This window comes from Camponotus vicinus, unplaced genomic scaffold (genome assembly GCF_025532165.1).
Source record: "Camponotus vicinus isolate PSW18456_S1 unplaced genomic scaffold, iyCamVici1.0 SCAF_3, whole genome shotgun sequence".
Taxonomy (NCBI): domain Eukaryota; kingdom Metazoa; phylum Arthropoda; class Insecta; order Hymenoptera; family Formicidae; genus Camponotus; species Camponotus vicinus.
In genome coordinates, this window is record NW_028141967.1 from 13350842 (window position 1) to 13374040 (window position 23199).

A 23199-nucleotide genomic window follows, 5' to 3' on the forward strand; every position below is an offset into this window, starting at 1 on the left:
TATTTGTCTCTCTTTCTCTCTGTTTTGTTATAATAAATACACCTATACAATACAATTTATATATATTTTTTACATTTACAATAAGAATAATCTTTATGTATGAAGCATGAAGCTAGGCGATATGTAATGAGCGAGAAATTAGAAAAAGACAGAATGAGCATATGATCGAGAAAACGAAAGAAAAAATATGAGAGGGAATACAATAATAATAATGCGTATATATAAATTATTGTCACACGCATGCAAGAGGGAAAGAAACAATATGATTTTACGAAATCTTTAACAGTTGTTATAGATAAGGAAAGGTCTCCGATTCGAAATGAGAGCGAGAACGAGTAAGGAGCAAGTGAGATGACGAATCATCAAAGAGTTCCGAAGTCTCGCTCGCCAGGCTCGCTTTTTCTTATCTTCATATGTATACAAGTCAACTTATTGTGAAAAATAAAATTTTTATATTTCGCATTTTTTCGATTTGAAAATAATTGCAATAGATTAATGAGACTTTTGCGATTAAAATGACACCAAACATGACATAAATTGGATCATTTTTAATCAAATTAATTATTAAATTTTAATTATATATATAATTAAAAATGATCCGATTTATGTCGTGTTTGGTGTCATTTTAATCGCAAAAATCTAATTAATTCATTGCAATTATTTTCAAATCGAAAAAGTGCGAAATAAAAATTTTAATTTTTATGATATTTAAATCCCTTACAGTTGTTATAGATAAGGAAAAGTCTCCGATTCGAAGCGAAAGCCAGAAGAAGTAAGGAACAAGCGAGATGCGAGTCATGAAAGAGTTCCGAAGTCTCGCTCGCCAGGCCCGTTTTTTCTTATCTTCATATGTATACATGTCAACTTATTGTGAAAAATAAAATTTTTATATTTCGCATTTTTTCCATTTGAAAATAATTGCAATGGATTAATGAGTTTTTTGCGATTAAAATGACACCAAACATGACATAAATCGGATCATATTTAATTAAATATATAATTAAAATTTAATAATTAATTTGATTAAAAATGATCCGATTTATATTATGTTTGGTATCATTTTAATCGCAAAAATCTCATAAATCCATTGTAATTATTTTCAAATCGAAAAAATACGAAATATAAAAATTTTATTTTTCACAGTAAGTTAACATGTATACATATGAAGATAAGAAAAAGTGAGCCTGGCGAGCGAGACTTCGGAACTCTTTCATGTCTCGTCATCTCGCTTGCTCCTTACTCCTTCTCGCTCTCGCTTCGATCGGAGACCTTTCCTTATCTATAACAACTATTAGATTTAAATATCGTAAAAATTAAAATTTTTATTTCGCACTTTTTCGATTTGAAAATAATTGCAATGAATTAATGAGATTTTTGCGATTAAAATGACACCAAACACGACATAAATCGGTCAATTTTAATGAAATAAATAATCAAATTTTTGATAACATATTTTATTAAAAATTATCCAATTTATGTCGTATTTGGTGTCATTTTAATCACAAAAATCTCATTAATTAATTAAAATTATTTTCAAAGTAATAAAATGCGAATTATGAAAGTTTTATTTTCGATTGTAAGATGATATATAATACGTAAAAGATTATAGATAAAGGGAACCTCGCGAGAGACTACGGAACTCTTTGATGTTATTCATCTCGCTTGCTCCTTCTTCGTTCTCGCTCTCGCTTTTAGCGACGCTTCAACATGGGGAATTTTTCTTTATCTATACATATAAACATTTTATAAAATTAAAACTAAAACTTTTATTTTGCATTTTATCCGTTTACAAATATTTTTAATAAATTAATGAGATTTTTGTGATTAAAATGACACCAAATACGACATAAATCGGGTAATATTTAAAATTATTTTATTATATATTTGTTGCGCGAAAAGATACTTGCTGTCGCGCTTCCGATGTTTACGTATGTAGACGTAACAAGAAAACAGCGTAAGAACAGTCGACCGTAACGACCGTTACAAGTTACAACGCGTTATAACGTGTCGATTATAGTAATGAAAATAAAATATATATAGTGCATATTTATTTATTTTATATACATATAGTGCTCATATAATGGTGTGTAAGTATAATGCCAAACGCTTGCCTCTCTATGATCAAAGATTACATACTTTATATGTGTATACATATATATATATATATATATATATATATATATATATATATATACACAGAGTGAGCCATTTTAATTAACGCACGCAATTATTTCGGAAACAAAGCATTTTAGAGAAAAATGTTTCAGACAAAAGTTTTATGGTTTCGAGGGGGTCATAAGATGGTACCATTGGTTTGACCTTGAAGAGTCATTTGAAGGTCACGTGAAGGTCATTTCAATTTTTTTTAACGGAACATCCTATATATTTTTGCACATTCTAGTAGCTTACCTCGAGAGCTTTCCAAAACACTATAATTAAGTACCTTTTCGTTAAGTACTTTTTGAGTTATGAGGCTTGAAATAATTTCTTAATTTTACATAAACCGTAAAATATCTTGTAAAATATTCATTTTTCGATTATCTAACCTTAATACTTTTACGTACAAAATAATGAGAGGAATCAATTGGTGTAAAGAAAACACATAGTTATTTTTAAGAAAAAATATGTAATTTGCAATTAACAATTCCATATTTTTTCTTAAAAACAACTATGTGTTTTCTTTACACCAATTGATTCCTCTCATTATTTTGTACATAAAAGTATTAAAGTAAGATAATCGAAAAATGAATATTTTACAAGATATTTTACGGTTTATGTAAAATTAAGAAATTATTTCAAGCCTCATAACTCAAAAAGTACTTAACGAAAAGGAACTTAATTATAGTGTTTTGGAAAGCTCTCGAGATTAGCTACTAGAATGTGCAAAAATATATAGGGTGTTCCATTAAAAAAAATTGAAGTGACCTTCACGTGACCTTCAAATGACTCTTCAAGGTCAAACCAATGGTACCAACTTATGGCCCCCTTGAAACCATAAAACATTTGTCTGAAACATTTTTCTCTAAAATGCTTTGTTTCCGAAATAATTGCGTGCGTTAATTAAAATGGCTCACCCTGTATACAGGGTGACCCATTTTAACTTAGGCAGCCAAATAACTCGAAAAATAAGCAAGATAGAGAAAAATGTTTTAGACAGAAGTTGTATGGTTTCGAGGGGGCCATAAGATGGTATCATTGGTTTGACCTTGAAGAGTCATTTGAAGGTCACGTGAAGGTCACTTCAATTTTTTTAAATGGAACATCCTATATATTTTTGTACATTCTTGTAGCTCATCTCGAGAGCTTTCCAAAACACTATAATTAAGTACATTTTCGTTAAGCACTTTTTGAGTTATGAGGCTTGAAATAATTTCTTAATTTTACATAAACCGTAAAATATCTTGTAAAATATTCATTTTTCGATTACCTTACCTTAATAGTTTTATGTACAAAATAATGAGAGGAATCAATTGGTGTAAAGAAAACACATAGTTGTTTCGAAGAAAAAATATGTAATTTGCAATTAACAATTCCATATTTTTTCTTAAAAACAACTATGTGTTTTCTTTACACCAATTGATTCCTCTCATTATTTTGTACATAAAAGTATTAAGGTAAGATAATCGAAAAATGAATATTTTACAAGATATTTTACGGTTTATGTAAAATTAAGAAATTATTTCAAGCCTCATAACTCAAAAAGTACTTAACGAAAAGGAACTTAATTATAGTGTTTTGGAAAGCTCTCGAGATTAGCTACTAGAATGTGCAAAAATATATAGGGTGTTCCATTAAAAAAAATTGAAGTGACCTTCACGTGACCTTCAAATGACTCTTCAAGGTCAAACCAATGGTACCAACTTATGGCCCCCTTGAAACCATAAAACATTTGTCTGAAACATTTTTCTCTAAAATGCTTTGTTTCCGAAATAATTGCGTGCGTTAATTAAAATGGCTCACCCTGTATACAGGGTGACCCATTTTAACTTAGGCAGCCAAATAACTCGAAAAATAAGCAAGATAGAGAAAAATGTTTTAGACAGAAGTTGTATGGTTTCGAGGGGGCCATAAGATGGTATCATTGGTTTGACCTTGAAGAGTCATTTGAAGGTCACGTGAAGGTCACTTCAATTTTTTTAAATGGAACATCCTATATATTTTTGTACATTCTTGTAGCTCATCTCGAGAGCTTTCCAAAACACTATAATTAAGTACATTTTCGTTAAGCACTTTTTGAGTTATGAGGCTTGAAATAATTTCTTAATTTTACATAAACCGTAAAATATCTTGTAAAATATTCATTTTTCGATTACCTTACCTTAATAGTTTTATGTACAAAATAATGAGAGGAATCAATTGGTGTAAAGAAAACACATAGTTGTTTCGAAGAAAAAATATGTAATTTGCAATTAACAATTCCATATTTTTTCTTAAAAACAACTATGTGTTTTCTTTACACCAATTGATTCCTCTCATTATTTTGTACATAAAAGTATTAAGGTAAGATAATCGAAAAATGAATATTTTACAAGATATTTTACGGTTTATGTAAAATTAAGAAATTATTTCAAGCATCATAACTCAAAAAGTACTTAACGGAAAGGTACTTAATTATAGTGTTTTGGAAAGCTCTCGAAATAAGCTACAAGAATGTACAAAAATATATAGGGTATTCCATTTAAAAAAATTGAAGTGACCTTCACGTGACCTTCAAATGACTCTTCAAGGTCAAACCAATGATACCATCTTATGGCCCCCTCGAAACCATACAACTTTTGTCTAAAACATTTTTCTCTATCTTGCTTATTTTTCGAGTTATTTGGCTGCCTAAGTTAAAATGGGTCACCCTGTATACAGGGTGATTCTGAACAGACGTTTGTCTTTAAAAAGATAAATTGTCGAGTCTATTCTAAGACGATTTTCCCTTTACCAAAATTGTCTACGAGGCTTAGTTTTTAAATTATTAAATAAAATAGTTCGCGAATTACGGAACGAGTACAAGAGGTAGACAGGGACGGCGCAACTCACCATCCGATACAGGCGATCATGTGGGGCGCGCGACGCGATCAGCTGATTGCTGCACACGATGAGTGTAACAATCAGTGTGTGTGTGTGTGTGTGGGGTGTATTTATGCACGCGTATCCACACATGCACCGTACTCTCTCTCTTTCTCTCTCTCTCTCTTTCTCTCTCTCTCTCTCTTTCTCCCTCTTTCTCTCACTCTCTCACTCACTCACTCACTCACTTATTCTTACCTTAATAATGAGATTCTTCATACTGCTGATAAATAGCAGTGCCCAGTGTGTTGCACGATAATAATCGTCGTCGACGAGACGTCGTTTCTTCAACACGCAGTCTGACATAAATAAGCGAAGTTTTTCTTTCATCACTTTCGACACTTTTACAAATTTACTCGCGCACTTAATCACTCACGATTGATAAAAGGAGGAATTTACCAACGGTTACGGTACGAATTTAATAAACGGTTAACGCATTTAATTATTAATTACACACTCGATTAAAGAAACGCGTTAACAGAACGCGATACTTGATGCAAAGCGCGCGACGCGACGACCGACGACAAGCAGGTCAGGTTAGTACTAGCGCGTAATGCTACACGTTTATGTTTGGCAGCGCTAGAGGCGCTAGTACTAACCTGACCTGCTTGTCGTCGGTCGTCGCGTCGCGCGTTTTGCATCGAGTATCGCGTTCTGTTAACGCGTTTCTTTAATCGAGTGTGTAATTAATAATTAAATGCGTTAACCGTTTATTAAATTCGTATCGTAACCGTTGGTAAATTTCTCCTTTTATCGTTCAATCGTGAGTGATTAAGTGCGCGAATAAATTTGTAAAAGTGTCGAAAGTGATGAAAGAAAAAACTTCGCTTATTTGTGTCAGATTGCGTGTTGAAGAAACGACGTCTCGTCGACGACGATTATTATCGTGCAACACACTGGGCACTGCTATTTATCAGCAGTATGAAGAATCTCATTATTAAGGTAAGAATAAGTGAGTGAGTGAGTGAGTGAGAGAGTGAGAGAGAAAGAGGGAGAAAGAGAGAGAGAGAGAAAGAGAGAGAGTACGGTGCATGTGTGGATACGCGTGCATAAATACACCCCACACACACACACACACACACACACACACACTCTGATTGTTACACTCATCGTGTGCAGCAATCAGCTGATCGCGTCGCGCGCCCCACATGATCGCCTGTATCGGATGGTGAGTTGCGCCGTCCCTGTCTACCTCTTGTACTCGTTCCGTAATTCGCGAACTATTTTATTTAATAATTTAAAAACTAAGCCTCGTAGACAATTTTGGTAAAAGGAAAATCGTCTCAGAATAGACTCGACAATTTATCTTTTTAAAGACAAACGTCTGTTCAGAATCACCCTGTATATATATTTATAGTTAATGCCAGAGACGACTTATTCGTGAGCTAGCTGCTTTTAAAAGTATTTGTCTCAGAGGTGATGTATTCGTGTGCTGGTTTTTAAAAATATTTTATACCAGATGCGGTTTGCATGAGCGCTGTGGTAATTAAAAAATATTTGTCCCAGAGGCGATCTATTCATGTGCTGGTTTTTAAAAATATTTTATACCAGATGCGGTTTGCATGAGCGCTGTGATAATTAAAAAATATTTATCCCAGAGGCGATCTAATCGTGTGCTGGTTTTTAAAAATATTTTATACCAGATGCAGTTTGCATGAGCGCTGTGGTAATTAAAAAATATTTGTCCTAGAGGCGATCTATTTGTGTGCTGGTTTTCAAAAATATTTTATACCAGATGCGGTTTGCATGAGCGCTATGATAATTAAAAAATATTTATTCTAGAGGCGATCTATTCGTGTGCTGATTTTTAAAAATATTTTATACCAGATGCGGTTTATATGAGCGCTGTGATAATTAAAAAATATTTATCCCAGAGGCGATCTAAAAAAATCTCAATGTAAAGATTATCTTCGTTAATTAAAATTGGAGAGACGAAAAAGGTATATTGCTCACAAGAATGGGTGATAGATGGGCCTACTCTATATTCAGAAATTGTAAATTGAAAAAATTAATAAATTCATTATTCTATTCATATTCGCGATGAGATAAATATATAATGTAATGTAAATGTTTGTAAATTGATATTACAAGTATATAAACATTTACATATATAACAATTATATATATAATATATTTACATATATACATATAATATATTTAATATATATATATATATATATATATATATATATATATATATTTGTATATTTTATACATATATAAAATATATTACATATATGCATGTATATATAAATCAATAAAAATATAATATGATCTCATTTCAATATATTGAACGGAATGCAAAAGATTTTTAAAATAACTATAAGAAATTAGGCTCTGTATATTGAAAATATAAACTTAAATTTAAACGGGCCATCAGAGCCAAACGCGGATGGTAGTGCGTAAGTTCAACGAGAATTAAGTTTTCGTTGAAACTTTATTTGTGTGCACAGGGCACAAAATTTTCTTGGTACGATACCAAGCGAATTTAAAATAATTCTCAATTCGAGAAATTATTTAATTATCCCTCTTTCTCCCCCTGTAGTGTTGTAGGCGAGAAAAATATCGGGCCGAAAGTCGCTGAATCGGGAATCGAACCCGAGTCTTTCGCTTGCCGGGCGACTGCTCTTACCACTGAGCTATTCAGACCGTTCAACTCGATACTTCTCGATCGCCTACAAATGAATATTAAATTAAGGAATAACGCCATCTTCCGCCGACGTGATTTTAAAATAACTATAAGAAATTAGGCTCTGTATATTGAAAATATAAACTTAAATTTAAACGGGCCATCAGAGCCAAACGCGGATGGTAGTGCGTAAGTTCAACGAGAATTAAGTTTTCGTTGAAACTTTATTTGTGTGCACAGGGCACAAAATTTTCTTGGTACGATACCAAACGAATTTAAAATAATTCTCAATTCTAGAAATTATTTAATTATCCCTCTTTCCCCCCCTGTAGTGTTGTAGGCGACAAAAATATAAAGTCGCTGAATCGGGAATCGAACTTTCGGCCCGATATTTTTCTCGCCTACAACACTACAGGGGGGGAAAGAGGGATAATTAAATAATTTCTCGAATTGAGAATTATTTTAAATTCGCTTGGTATCGTACCAAGAAAATTTTGTGCCCTGTGCACACAAATAAAGTTTCAACGAAAACTTAATTCTCGTTGAACTTACGCACTACCATCCGCGTTTGGCTCTGATGGCCCGTTTAAATTTAAGTTTATATTTTCAAAAGATTTTTATTTATATTTTCTATTATATTATGCATGTTTCAATAATAATGTTGGTAATGGCGGAACTAAAAATGTCGATATTATCGATATTATCAACATTTTTACGTTCAGATGGGGGCGCTAATCCGTCGGAGTTCGCCCGTCGCTTTAGGATAAGAAACCCTTAAGAAACAAAATCATTTATGTACATGTGTGTGCATACGTGTGATATGTGTATATGTGTGTGTATACGTGTGAGAGATTAATTTATTTCATAATAATTTTCAAAAACCTCTTGGGGGTAAAATTTAATATCTCGAAAACAGGGTATTATAAAAATATAAAAACTGTGCCGTTAGATAAGACTTCTATGGATAATATCGTATTATAACAATATTCAAAAACCACCCTTTGGGAGTGAACTCTGGGAGTGAAGCCTCGTAAAAATACGCGACTTACACCCTTAGTTAGGATTTTTAAAAATGCATATATATTCTTTGCAGAAATAATATAAATTTTTACAAAAAGTGATGATATCCCTCTAGAAACAACTTTACAAAGGTAAAAAAAATACGTCAAGTACATAAAAATTATATTTAAAAAAATCTAACATATTTTCTGCAGAAATAATATAAATTTTTACAAAAAGCGGTGAGATCCCCTAAAAAAACCTTATAAAGGTAAAAAAATATGCCAAGTACATAAAAAAATCTTTAATAAAATCAAAAAATCTAAAAGAATGATAAAAATAAAATATTTAAAAACCGATATGAGATCAATACTATTAGCCAAGTACAATAAATTATGTGATATTAATTCGTAATCGATACTAAATGAGTTAAGATTACTTTAATTCCTAAAGCATTTTTTATATGATGTATATAATTTAAAAAAGTTCTACACAAATTCTAAATCGCATAAACGATCTTCTGGTCGAAGTAAGATATGAAAACTTGGCGTGCCCCCCTCCCGCCCCGCCCTGTCGTTTACATATCTTGAATAAAATAAAAAATTTTATTATACAATATACATATATACAATATATATTTGTTAATCCTTTCATTTAGTAAATATAATTTACATTTTTATAAAATAAGCTTTAGACTACGAATATGCAACTGGCAGCCTGTGGGCCAGAAACGACTCGTGAGGCTTTTCAATCCGGCTTGCAACAATCAAACTTTACTTGCAGAGAAAATAAAAGCTCACAAAAAAGAGATTTACCTAATCTCCATGTAATGATTTCCAGGTAATACAGAGGAGGCAAAAAATCCAAAAAAAGGAATTTCACTTTGCCTCATCTCTATGTGGTGATTTCCAGATAATACAGAGGAGACAAGATATATAAGTTCGAAATTTAGTTACGCGCGTGCGCGGTCCGTAGTGTAATTTCAAATTTTCATTTACATAAAAAATATAGCTTTTTCCTGTTTTAAACTATGATTTGAATACGGGGCACGCCAAGTTTTCATATCTTACTTCGACTTAAAGATCATTTATACGATTTAGAATTTGTATAAAACTTTTTTAAATTATATACATCTATATATAAAACTTTTTTAAATTATATACATATAAAAAATGCTTTAGGAATTAAAGTAATCTTAACTCATTTAGTATCCATTACGAATTAATATCACATAATTTATTGTACTTGGCTAATATTGATCTCATATCGGTTTTTAAATATTTTATTTTTATCACTCTTTTAGATTTTTTTAAAGATTTTTTTTATGTACTTGGCGTATTTTTTAAACTTTATTTTTTTAGGGGATATAAATATTTCTATTTATCCATTCAATATCTTTGATAGCTAGTTGGTGAATATATACAAGATGTCCCATTTTAAAAACCGCACCTCGATAATTCTTCAACGAAGCATTTTCAAAATGTTTCAGACAAAAATGTTTCAGACAAAAGTTGTATGGTTTCAAGGGGGACATAAGATGGTGTAATTAATTTGACCTTGAATAGTTACTTGAAGGTCACGTGAAGGTCACCTTCAATTTTTTAAATGGAACCGCCTACTTTTTATTGCACATTCTTCCAGCTCTCAAGAGCTTTCCAAAACACTATAATGAAACATATTTCATTAAGTACTTTTCGAGTTATGAGGCTTGAAATAATTTCTTAATTTTACATAAACCGTGAAATATCTTGTAAAATATTCATTTCTCGATTATCTTACCTTAATATTTTTATGCACAAAATAATGTGAGGATTCGATTAGTGTAAAGGAAAAACAGTTGTTTTCGAGAAAAAATATGTAATTGTTAATTGCAAATTACATATTTTTTCTCCGAAACAATTATGTGTTTTCTTTACACCAATCGATTTCTACCAATTCAAAAACAAATTATCATGGAAAACTTTTTCAAAAAAGAAATTAAAGTGTAACTTGATCCAAGATGCTTCACATAGAGATAGACGGTCAGATTTAAATCTTTCCTCAAAACGATATAACTTTATTAAAAAAGATCATAGAAAATTGAATAAAATATGAATTTATTAGGAAATAAATGAGCTGTTTTAAAAACCCTTACATTTTTGTATCAGGAAACAAAAATTTTTGTAAAATTTTTGTACCAGTTATAAAAAATTTGTTTCTCATTTCTCAAAGTCTATCTTCAATTTCCGTCATTTTAAAATATTTTTTTGTAAAATATTTTTTGTAACTCAAAGTGTTTCTGCTTTTTAAAAGAAATATCCAAGCTTTAATTTGAGTTTTATTTCAATTTAATACGATGATTTTTTGCTGATTTATTGTTATTGAAAGATGTTAAAAAATTGTGCTAAAATTTAGTGGTCCGTATTTTTTGTGTGTGAATGTAGATATGTGGATGATATATATACATCTATTGGTTATCTATAGAGGATATAAACCTCATATAGACATTTAGACATTTATTAGATATCTATTGGATAAATCTTTCCGTGTAGGTTTTATTATACTTTAATTATATAGGGTGTCCCGGGTTTTTCCGATAAAACTTTGGGAGCTTATTCTACAAGTTGAAATAAGAAAAAAAGTTATATGAAGTTTGTTTGGAAACGCTTTATTACGAAGTTATTACAAATAATATGATATCGTTCCAAACAACTCTATTGGTGTTTACTTGGTGATTGGTCGAGGGAGACCGGTCCTATGGCCTCCGAGATCACCAGATTTAAGAGGATGCCGGAGTCGCCTGTAATATCGACGAAAACACCGTAATTTTCGGAAGTATGCCATTTTTTATTGCCTGTATAGAATTAAAAATCCTTCTCCAGAATTGAGTATACACGCAAACGGACACGGAAAACTCTATATAGTACGAGATTTTATATTGAGAAAGAAAATAAGTATAAAATAACATTTTTATTTATCGACATGTTAAAGCAACATGGCGTCAGAGCTATCAACTTGTACAAATATTAGCTTCTTATAAAAGTTTTATAGCTCTTATGCATAAAACAGTAGTTTCCCCAATTGTGTACTGCACCGTAGAACATTGTAGAATTATAAAAACTGAATTTAGTTGCCTAATTAATAAATGGCATTCTTCCGAAAATTTCAGTCCACAAGTGCTCGAGATGTCGGTAAAATAAAGTGGAAAAAGCAGCAAATTTAGTTCGCAAGCATCACGATAGAGAGTGCTGGAATTTTTTTATTAGACGAGAAGGGAAAATCGTGCATCAGAGAGAGATAATGCAATGATTTATACGTTCATGCGTATGTGCGTGTATGTATATGTGTGCGTACGTGCGTGTGTGTATGTATATGTTTGTGTAGATTTATATATATATATATATATATATATATATATATATATATATATATATTGTTACGTCCCTGGTTCGGGTCGCGGTCGAGTCCGTCGTGGAAAGAGAAGAAGTCCGTTGTCAAGAGGTTGTTGACAGCGGCGGCTGTCATTTGAGTCTGGAGCCAGCTGTTGGGCTGTGTGGACGCGTTTTTCTTACGAGTCGATCCGTGTTATTAATATTGTGTATTTACGTTCTGAGTTACCGTTTGTGTTGTAATTGTGCAGTGCATTAAAGTTCATTAGTTTCTTTAAGTGCTTGTTTATTTAGCGCGTCCCGCGAGCGGCCGATCTCTTTACCGCGCGACTTCGATATCTATCGAAGTCCCCGCCCCGGGCGTAACAATATATATATATAAAGACACGTCCCTCCCACTTCTTGCATTCTAATAGTACAGAAATTATTCATAAAATATTTCCTATTACGAGAGAAGTGCAATTATATTTTATTTACCATACTTATATATTTTACTTGATGTACAGCTGAATTATATAGACATAATTAACAAATAAAGATTAAGAGAGTGATGGATGTTAAACCAAGTAATGAGTTTTTCGACTGTATGTCAAACAAGAATGAGAATTCTTTTTTAAACGATATTTTATTAAAATTTTATTACATGGGTTATAAAATGATATTAACTCAAAGATTGAAGTACTATTGATAACGATAGAAAATGAACAAAAGTGAGGAATTAATCTATACTAAATATGATGGGAAATCCAATTAATGCAAAAAGGGAATGAGAAAGTATGAAGAAGGGTCTGATAAATTTAAAACTGTGTATACTTAATACGATAACATTTATTTGTTATCCTTATAAAAACATACATTGGCACAGTGTACAAATTTGAAAAAATACAATTTATGTGCTATTATTCCAATACAATATATTATCTTTCGAGATTGCTGCAACAATTTAATAGTGTGACATATACAGGGTGAGCCATTTTAATTAACGCACGCAATTATTTCGGAAACAAAGCATTTTAGAGAAAAATGTTTCAGACAAAAGTTTTATGGTTTCGAGGGGGCCATAAGATGGTATCATTGGTTTGACCTTGAAGAGTTATTTGAAGGTCACATGAAAGTCACCTTCAATTTCTTAAATGGAACCTACTATTTGTCATTGCATATTCTTGTAGCTTATCTCGAGAGCTTTCCAAAACACTATAATTAAGTACCTTTTCGTTAAGTACTTTTTGAGTTATGAGGCTTGAAATAATTTCTTAATTTTACATAAACCGTAACATCTTGTAAAATATTCATTTTTCGATTATCTTACTTTAATACTTTTACGTACAAAATAATGAGAGGAATCAATTGGTGTAAAGAAAACACATAGTTGTTTTTAAGAAAAAATATGGAATTGTTAATTGCAAATTACATATTTTTTCTTCGAAACAACTATGTGTTTTCTTTACACCAATTGATTCCTCTCATTATTTTGTACATAAAAGTATTAAAATAAGATAATCGAAAAATGAATATTTTACAAGATATTTTACGGTTTATGTAAAATTAAGAAATTATTTCAAGCCTCATAACTCAAAAAGCACTTAACGAAAAGGTACTTAATTATAGTGTTTTGGAAAGCTCTCGAGATAAGCTACAAGAATATGCAATGACAAATAGTAGGTTCCATTTAAGAAATTGAAGGTGACCTTCATGTGACCTTCAAATAACTCTTCAAGGTCAAACCAATGATACCATCTTATAGCCCCCTCGAAACCATAAAACTTTTGTCTGAAACATTTTTCTCTAAAATGCTTTGTTTCCGAAATAATTGCGTGCGTTAATTAAAATGGCTCACCCTGTATATAATGTCAAAACTTCACTGAAACTTAAATTAACTTTAATTAACTTAATTATTAAAAATTGGTCATATATATTATATATATTATATAATGTATATATGTATATATATATATATATATATATATATATATATATATATATATACATATACACATATATACATTATATAATGTACATAATACATATAAACAATTTTTAATAATTCATTTGAATTAAAGTAAGGTTTTCACATTATATCTATGTCACACTATTAAATTGTAACAACAATCTGCAAAGGAAAATGAAAAATTAAATTAAGTAAAAATAAAAAGAATTTCCAATCTATTATATGTATTATCTTTCAAGATTGCTGCAACAATTTAATAGTGTGACGTATGTATAATGTCAAAACCTCACTGAAACTTAAATTAATTATTAAAAATTGGTCATATATATTATATATCTTATATAATGTATATATGTGTACATATATATATATATATATAAATGGAATTTAGAGTCTTGGTGGCGCGTATCCCAGTGGCGCGTATCCCGGTGGCGCGTATCCCGATGGCGCGTATCCCGGTGGCGCGTATCCCGGTGGCGCGTATCCCGGTGGCGCGTATCCCGGTGGCGCGTATCCCGGTGGCGCGTATCCCGGTGGCGCGTATCCCGGTGGCGCGTATCCCGATGGCGCGTATCCCGATGGCACGTATCCTGGTGCTGCATATCCCGGCGCCACGGGGTAGGTCGGCGTTGAAGTCGGCATTACGTATACCGCCGGTGGTGTCGGCATCACATAAGGATGTGACGACGGCGGCATTATATAAGCCGGTGGCGTTGATGCCGGTCCGGTAGTGAAGTATGGACGGCCATGCCTCTTCCGCCGCTCCTTATTAACTGCCCGCCGCACTGCTTCGTTGATACGCTGAAACAAACATAACTTTATATATATTTTTCATGAACACACACTAGGCAGGAGTGACAGGGAGGAGTCCGTTGGCGGCGCGGTTATAGATATGCATGTCAGGGCCGCGTTTATAAAAATTGCGCCCAGGGGCTCAAAGCAAATTACAAAAACTACATACAAAAATATACATCATTACTTGATCCGATTCACAATTTGCTGAGGATGATCCGAAAGAAGGATCGAAACGTACATTTTTAATTTTTCATTTTTTAAAGCTATCGCGCCCCTGGCGCTTTGGCGCCCTAGGGCTCCAGCCCCAAAAGCCCATAGGTAAACGCACTACTGATGCATGTGTGAGTACAATAACTTAAAGTTATAATATATATACGAAATATGCATTACGTATGTGTAACGAAGAAATTATACAGCAAAAGAGAAAATTGTAGGAAATATTTCGATATTGTAACATTATTATAACAATATATTAGTATATATCATTATAATAATGCTATAATATCGAAATATCTCCTGCAATTTTCTCTTTCGCTGTGATTTCTTCCTTACACGTACATAATGCATGATTCGTATATATACGTATAACTTTAAATTATTATACTCACACATGCATATCTATAACCGCGTCTACGGACGTTTTTCTGTCTCTGTGTATAGAAGCATGTGCACAAAAAAAATTTAGGATTTACCTTATTAAATCGGTCGCTCTCACGTAGTATATGGGGTGAGGCAGTGTGCGATACTTGTTCCTGGCTCTCAGAAGGTGCCGGTCCTTCTTGCATCGTCTTAGACATCATCACTCCAGTAATCTGGGGTGATGATGTCTGAGACGATGCATTATTTTGCGTCTGGGAATGCGAGGCACCTTCACTTCGTGCTGAAAAAGAAATATAAAAATTATAAAGATTGTAATGATTAAATTTAAATAAAATAATAAACTGGCAATGAGAGTAGTGTTATATGTAAATATATATATATATATATATATATATATATATATATATATATACAGGGTGTTTCATTTTAATCCGACCAGTCGAATATCTCGAAAACCAAGCCCGGGAGAGAAAAATATTTCAGACAAAAGTTGTTTGGTTTCGAGGGGGCCATAAGATGGTGATAATGATTTGACCTTGAACAGTCATTTGAAGGTCACATAAAGGTCACCTTAAATTTCTTAAATGGAATACCCTATATATTTTTGCACATTCTTGTAGCTGACATCGAGAGCTTTCCAAAACACTATAATTAAGTACCTTTTCGTTAAGTACTTTTTGAGTTATGAGGCTTGAAATAATTTCTTAATTTTACATAAACCGTAAAATATCTTGTAAAATATTCATTTTTCGATTATCTAACCTTAATACTTTTACGTACAAAATAATGAGAGGAATCAATTGGTGTAAAGAAAACACATAGTTATTTTTAAGAAAAAATATGTAATTTGCAATTAACAATTCCATATTTTTTCTTAAAAACAACTATGTGTTTTCTTTACACCAATTGATTCCTCTCATTATTTTGTACATAAAAGTATTAAGGTAAGATAATCGAAAAATGAATATTTTACAAGATATTTTACAGTTTATGTAAAATTAAGAAATTATTTCAAGCCTCATAACTCAAAAAGTACTTAACGAAAAGGTACTTAATTATAGTGTTTTGGAAAGCTCTCGAGATAAGCTACAAGAGTGTGCAAAAATATATAGGGTGTTCCATTTAAAAAAATTGAAGTGACCTTCACGTGACCTTCAAATGACTCTTCAAGGTCAAACCAATGATACCATCTTATGGCCCCCTCGAAACCAAACAACTTTTGTCTGAAATATTTTTCTCTCCCGGGCTTGGTTTTCAAGATATTCGACTGGTCGGATTAAAATGAAACACCCTGTATATATATATATATATATATATATATATATATATATACATATACATATATATATACATATATATATATATATACATATATATATATATATATATTTACATATAACACTACTCTCATATATACAGGGTGAGCCATTTTAATTAACGCACGCAATTATTTCGGAAACAAAGCATTTTAGAGAAAAATGTTTCAGACAAAAGTTTTATGGTTTCGAGGGGGCCATAAGATGGTATCATTGGTTTGACACTGAAGAGTCATTTGAAGGTCACGTGAAGGTCACTTCAATTTTTTTAAATGGAATACCCTATACATTTTTGCACACTCTTGTAGCTTATCTCAAGAGCTTTCCAAAACACTATAATTAAGTACCTTTTCGTTAAGTACTTTTTGAGTTATGAGGCTTGAAATAATTTCTTAATTTTACATAAACCGTAAAATATCTTGTAAAATATTCATTTTTCGATTATCTTACCTTAATACTTTTACGTACAAAATAATGAGAGGAATCAATTGGTGTAAAGAAAACACATAGTTGTTTTTAAGAAAAAATATGGAATTGTTAATTGCAAATTACATATTTTTTCTTCAGTAAGACAGAGAAAAACGTATACATAAGTAACATATATTTTTCTCTGCCTTATTTTACGTCCATGATTACGACAGACGTAAGCGCTAACTCTCGTTCTCTGCCATCAGCCAAAGAGTATAAAAAGAATAATATGAGAGATATTATTTACTTACATTTACGCATCATATATTGCGGCGTAGAATAGATAAACGGGCTGCACAACGAAGGCGACAAAAGAATGCGAGCACGAGGCACGAGGCAGTAGCGAGCGATGATGCCAGATTGTACACGTTGCCACGTTGCTAAAGGAGCGTACGCAAGCGCACACATGCGCGAAGCCGCGTACATGTGAGCTCAGCTCAACTAGCTTTATAGGCTGCGGTCGAGAAGACACTCTGGATGCTTTGAAACATCATTCTATCTTTGTTCTACATTCCATGAGAATAAAGATAGAATGATGTTACAAAGCATCCAAAGCGTCTTCCCGACCGCAGCCATAGAAGAGGACAGATATATGTTTTTCTGTCTCTTTTCTACCAAGCTACAAGCGACGGACGATGGGCGACACGCGACGCTGCTCGCTTCTTGATACATATGACGACGTTATGTATGTTTTCAGCCTTTTTATATCATATTTTTTTACAATGATAAATATAAAATACATTTACCAATTGTGTGTGTGTGTGTGTGTATAAGAAATAATTTTGTCCACATAAATTTATAATTACATTCCGCAATAATATGAAATGTCCAACACATAATATTTTTTAATAATCGTAACTTGATATTTTTAAAATCAATAAAAGTAATAGTTTATAGTGCATATTTTTACTTTTTAATGCTACATTTATTTAATGTAATGTAGCATAAAATACTAAAAATATGCACTATAAACTATTCCTTTTATTCATTTTACGTATAAAAAAGTATGAAGCTGATTATTAAAAAGTATTTTATGTGTGAGACATTTAATATTATTGCGAAATGTAATTATAAATTAATGTGAAAAAAATATTTTCTTATACAATTGCTAAATGTATTATATATTTCTCCTATACAGGGTGATTCTGAATAACTTTATGTTTTTGCAAAAACATAATCTTGACCGAATTCTAAGACGATTTTTCCTTTGGCAAAATTTCGTGCAAAGCATAGTTTTTGAATTATTAAAGGAAGTAGTTAACGTATGACGGGTCGAATACAAGAGGCAGGCAAGGGTGGCGCGATTCACCGTCAGACGCGGGCGCTCAGGCGGGGCGTCTTCGGCGATCAGCTGGTCGCTATACTATGCACGGACATACATGCGAATACATACATTCTCTCTCTGTCTCTCTCTCTCTCTCTCTCTCTCTCTCTCTCTCTCTCTCTCTCTCTCTCATTCGCTCACTTACCCGTGGTTTTTTTTTTTTTTTTTTTTACGAGAGGGGAAAATGCATTTTATGCATACTCACCGGTCGGTCCGGTGAGTTATGTGGGACTCGAGTACCAAGTCTAATTACCAACTCGGTACTCCCTACCCACTAAAAACCCCTCTCTTTTTACGAATTTCCTCTGGGACACTATCTGACTTCCCAAGATCTGTTTTGACACAACGCCAAAGAATAATTATTGTTACCTTGTTCGATGACTTCTGCTAATTATTGCTGTAGTTTCTTGAGAAATAAATATTCCGATAGATCGCACTTTCACTCAAATTTAACGTAGATATCACACGTTGCAAAAGACAGAGACATCCACACTAAATAATTAATCGAAAGTTTTTCTTTTTATAAACTGTACTCTTTTGTAAACTTCAACGTAACCACATTTATTCACTCACTCGATAAAACGAGAATTTACTAAACTATCACTATCTCTATCACTAATCACTATCAATCACTGCCGAATAATCACCGTTAGTAATTAAAAATCCCTCGATGAAAGAAATACACGCGGACACACACGTTATTACACGACGCGACGACGCAACAACGCGACAACGCGACGATATTTATTCGGCGGTAGCAAACAGCTGTAGTTAGGTTACGGTAGGTTAAGGTACTAACGGCGCTGCCGAACGTAATCATGTGTTTGACCGAAGAACGCGGCCAACATACAATATTAAACATTTAACACGCGTATAATATTATTATTATCATACGATATACATACATCATATGATATTCAAAATTAATTAGAATAAATGAATGTTTTTAAAATATTGAATATTTCACTATTAATATTAAATATTAATATTAAATATTTTACTATTATTATTAATATTAAATATTTATTTATTTAATATCAATAATAATATTTAATTTATTTATAAATAAATATAGTTATTATTAAATATTTATTTAGCTATTATCATTGAAAATCAATATAAAAAAAATATTAATTAATTGCAGCGCGTCTTGATCCTTCTCTTGGCTTTTTCTTAAGCTTTTTTGAAAACGAAAGAAGATTCCACGTTTAAGAATGTTGGTCGCTCTGAAAAGAGCGGATTATTTTGATCGCCTTAAAAAGGGCGGATTGTTTTCGACATTTTACAGTAAATGTTCGAAGTGACCTCCATCCATCCGAACGCAAGCTCTCATGCGTTTTATTAAATTTCTTTGGACATTTGCAAGTACATCTTCTTCAACAGACCATATGGCATATCTCAATCTTGTTTCCAAATCCTCCATGTCTTCAGGGAGCGTTTTATAAGTTATTTCCTTGCAGTATCCCCAAAGGAAAAAATCCAGTGGATTGAGATCCGGGGATCTTGGAGGCCAACGTATCGGACCATATCGACCTATCCAGCGTCCAGGAAACTCGTTATTTCAATAATTTGTCACAATTCTGGCATTGTGAGGGCCAGCACCGTCTTGTTGGAATATAATTTTGTTTCTATCCAATAACGGCACGTCTTCCAAAAAATCTGGCAGATCGTTTTTTAATAAGTCAATGTATGCTGCGCTGGTTAAAATGTCCGGGAGAATGATTGGGCCTAGTATTTCAGTCCCCATGATTCCAGCCCAGATGTTGAGCTTCCAACGAATCTGGAAATTCCTGACTCGTGTAACTCTGGGATTTTCATCGCTCCACAAATGCATGTTATGCGAATTAAATATTCCTTCTCGCGTAAATAGCGATTCATCGCTAAATATTATACGAGAAAGGAATCTGGGATCTCTATCTATCCTTCTCAGAAAATTTTCGCAAAATCTTCTTCTTACAGGATAATCTTCTGGTCGTAAATGTTGCACGCGAGTATAGTGAAATGCGTGCAATTTTTCTTCTCATAATATTCTCTGTACCGTTGAATACGATAAATTGTGCTTTCGAGCGATAGTCCGAATACTTGTTTCGGGTTCTTGCTCGATAGCGCGAATAACCGTTTCAGTATTTCGCAAATTTCTTGCGTTACGATTTCTCCCAACATCATGTTTGTTTGGGAGAACATTGCCCGTCTCGTATAATCTTTGAGCTGCTCCAAGTATAACAGCAGCCGACGGATGTCTCGCCCGATTTGGGTATAATTCGGCGTATTTTGTTGCCGCAGCGTTCTGATGCCCATGGCACTCACCGAGTGCCATTAGCATGTCGTAATATTCTTCATTTGTATATCTTGCCATGTCGTTTTAACGCTTCTAATGATCGAAGGGTTATTGATTGCAGCATCGATCGCCTTATCTTATTTATACGATCCTCGCGGGGGGTCCATGTCCCCTCCGCGAGGATCGTATAAATAAGATAAGGCGATCGATGCTGCAATCAATAACCCTCCGATCATTAGAAGCGTTAAAACGACATGGCAAGATATACAAATGAAGAATATTACGACATGCTAATGGCACTCGGTGAGTGCCATGGGCATCAGAACGCTGCGGCAACAAGATACGCCGAATTATACCCAAATCGGGCGAGACATCCGTCGGCTGCTGTTATACTTGGAGCAGCTCAAAGATTATACGAGACGGGCAATGTTCTCCCAAACAAACATGATGTTGGGAGAAATCGTAACGCAAGAAATTTGCGAAATACTGAAACGGTTATTCGCGCTATCGAGCAAGAACCCGAAACAAGTATTCGGACTATCGCTCGAAAGCACAATTTATCATATTCAACGGTACAGAGAATATTACGAGAAGAAAAATTGCACGCATTTCATTATACTCGCGTGCAACATTTACGACCAGAAGATTATCCTGTAAGAAGAAGATTTTGCGAAAATTTTCTGAAAAGGATAGATAGAGATCCCAGATTCCTTTCTCGTATAATATTTAGCGATGAATCGCTATTTACGCGAGAAGGAATATTTAATTCGCATAACATGCATTTGTGGAGCGATGAAAATCCCAGAGTTACACGAGTCAGGAATTTCCAGATTCGTTGGAAGCTCAACATCTGGGCTGGAATCATGGGGACTGAAATACTAGGCCCAATCATTCTCCCGGACATTTTAACCAGCGCAGCATACATTGATTTATTAAAAAACGATCTGCCAGATTTTTTGGAAGACGTGCCGTTATTGGATAGAAACAAAATTATATTCCAACAAGACGGTGCTGGCCCTCACAATGCCAGAATTGTGACAAATTATTGAAATAACGAGTTTCCTGGACGCTGGATAGGTCGATATGGTCCGATACGTTGGCCTCCAAGATCCCCGGATCTCAATCCACTGGATTTTTTCCTTTGGGGATACTGCAAGGAAATAACTTATAAAACGCTTCCTGAAGACATGGAGGATTTGGAAACAAGATTGAGATATGCCATATGGTCTGTTGAAGAAGATGTACTTGCAAATGTCCAAAGAAATTTAATAAAACGCATGAGAGCTTGCGTTCGGATGGATGGAGGTCACTTCGAACATTTACTGTAAAATGTCGAAAACAATCCGCCCTTTTTAAGGCGATCAAAATAATCCGCTCTTTTCAGAGCGACCAACATTCTTAAACGTGGAATCTTCTTTCGTTTTCAAAAAAGCTTAAGAAAAAGCCAAGAGAAGGATCAAGACGCGCTGCAATTAATTAATATTTTTTTTATATTGATTTTCAATGATAATAGCTAAATAAATATTTAATAATAACTATATTTATTTATAAATAAATTAAATATTATTATTGATATTAAATAAATAAATATTTAATATTAATAATAATAGTAAAATATTTAATATTAATATTTAATATTAATAGTGAAATATTCAATATTTTAAAAACATTCATTTATTCTAATTAATTTTGAATATCATATGATGTATGTATATCGTATGATAATAATAATATTATACGCGTGTTAAATGTTTAATATTGTATGTTGGCCGCGTTCTTCGGTCAAACACATGATTACGTTCGGCAGCGCCGTTAGTACCTTAACCTACCGTAACCTAACTACAGCTGTTTGCTACCGCCGAATAAATATCGTCGCGTTGTCGCGTTGTTGCGTCGTCGCGTCGTGTAATAACGTGTGTGTCCGCGTGTATTTCTTTCATCGAGGGATTTTTAATTACTAACGGTGATTATTCGGCAGTGATTGATAGTGATTAGTGATAGAGATAGTGATAGTTTAGTAAATTCTCGTTTTATCGAGTGAGTGAATAAATGTGGTTACGTTGAAGTTTACAAAAGAGTACAGTTTATAAAAAGAAAAACTTTCGATTAATTATTTAGTGTGGATGTCTCTGTCTTTTGCAACGTGTGATATCTACGTTAAATTTGAGTGAAAGTGCGATCTATCGGAATATTTATTTCTCAAGAAACTACAGCAATAATTAGCAGAAGTCATCGAACAAGGTAACAATAATTATTCTTTGGCGTTGTGTCAAAACAGATCTTGGGAAGTCAGATAGTGTCCCAGAGGAAATTCGTAAAAAGAGAGGGGTTTTTAGTGGGTAGGGAGTACCGAGTTGGTAATTAGACTTGGTACTCGAGTCCCACATAACTCACCGGACCGACCGGTGAGTATGCA

At 33.0% G+C, this 23199-nt stretch overlaps 2 protein-coding genes across 9 annotated transcripts in view; one reads left to right on the top strand and one right to left on the bottom strand.

Annotated features, from left to right (window-relative positions):
- Positions 1-23199, top strand: part of Rh50 (Rhesus blood group-associated glycoprotein Rh50) — a 415396-nt gene that overhangs the window by 41253 nt on the left and 350944 nt on the right. The window lies entirely within an intron of this gene.
- On the bottom strand, positions 14347-20861 carry LOC145968284 (uncharacterized). Its single transcript, XM_083093662.1, has 3 exons — positions 20588-20861; positions 15490-15677; positions 14347-14803 (listed from the first exon to the last, which is right to left on the bottom strand). Exons 1-3 carry the CDS (start codon positions 20859-20861, stop codon positions 14390-14392), a joined length of 876 nt encoding a protein of 291 aa, XP_082949788.1. The 3' UTR covers positions 14347-14389.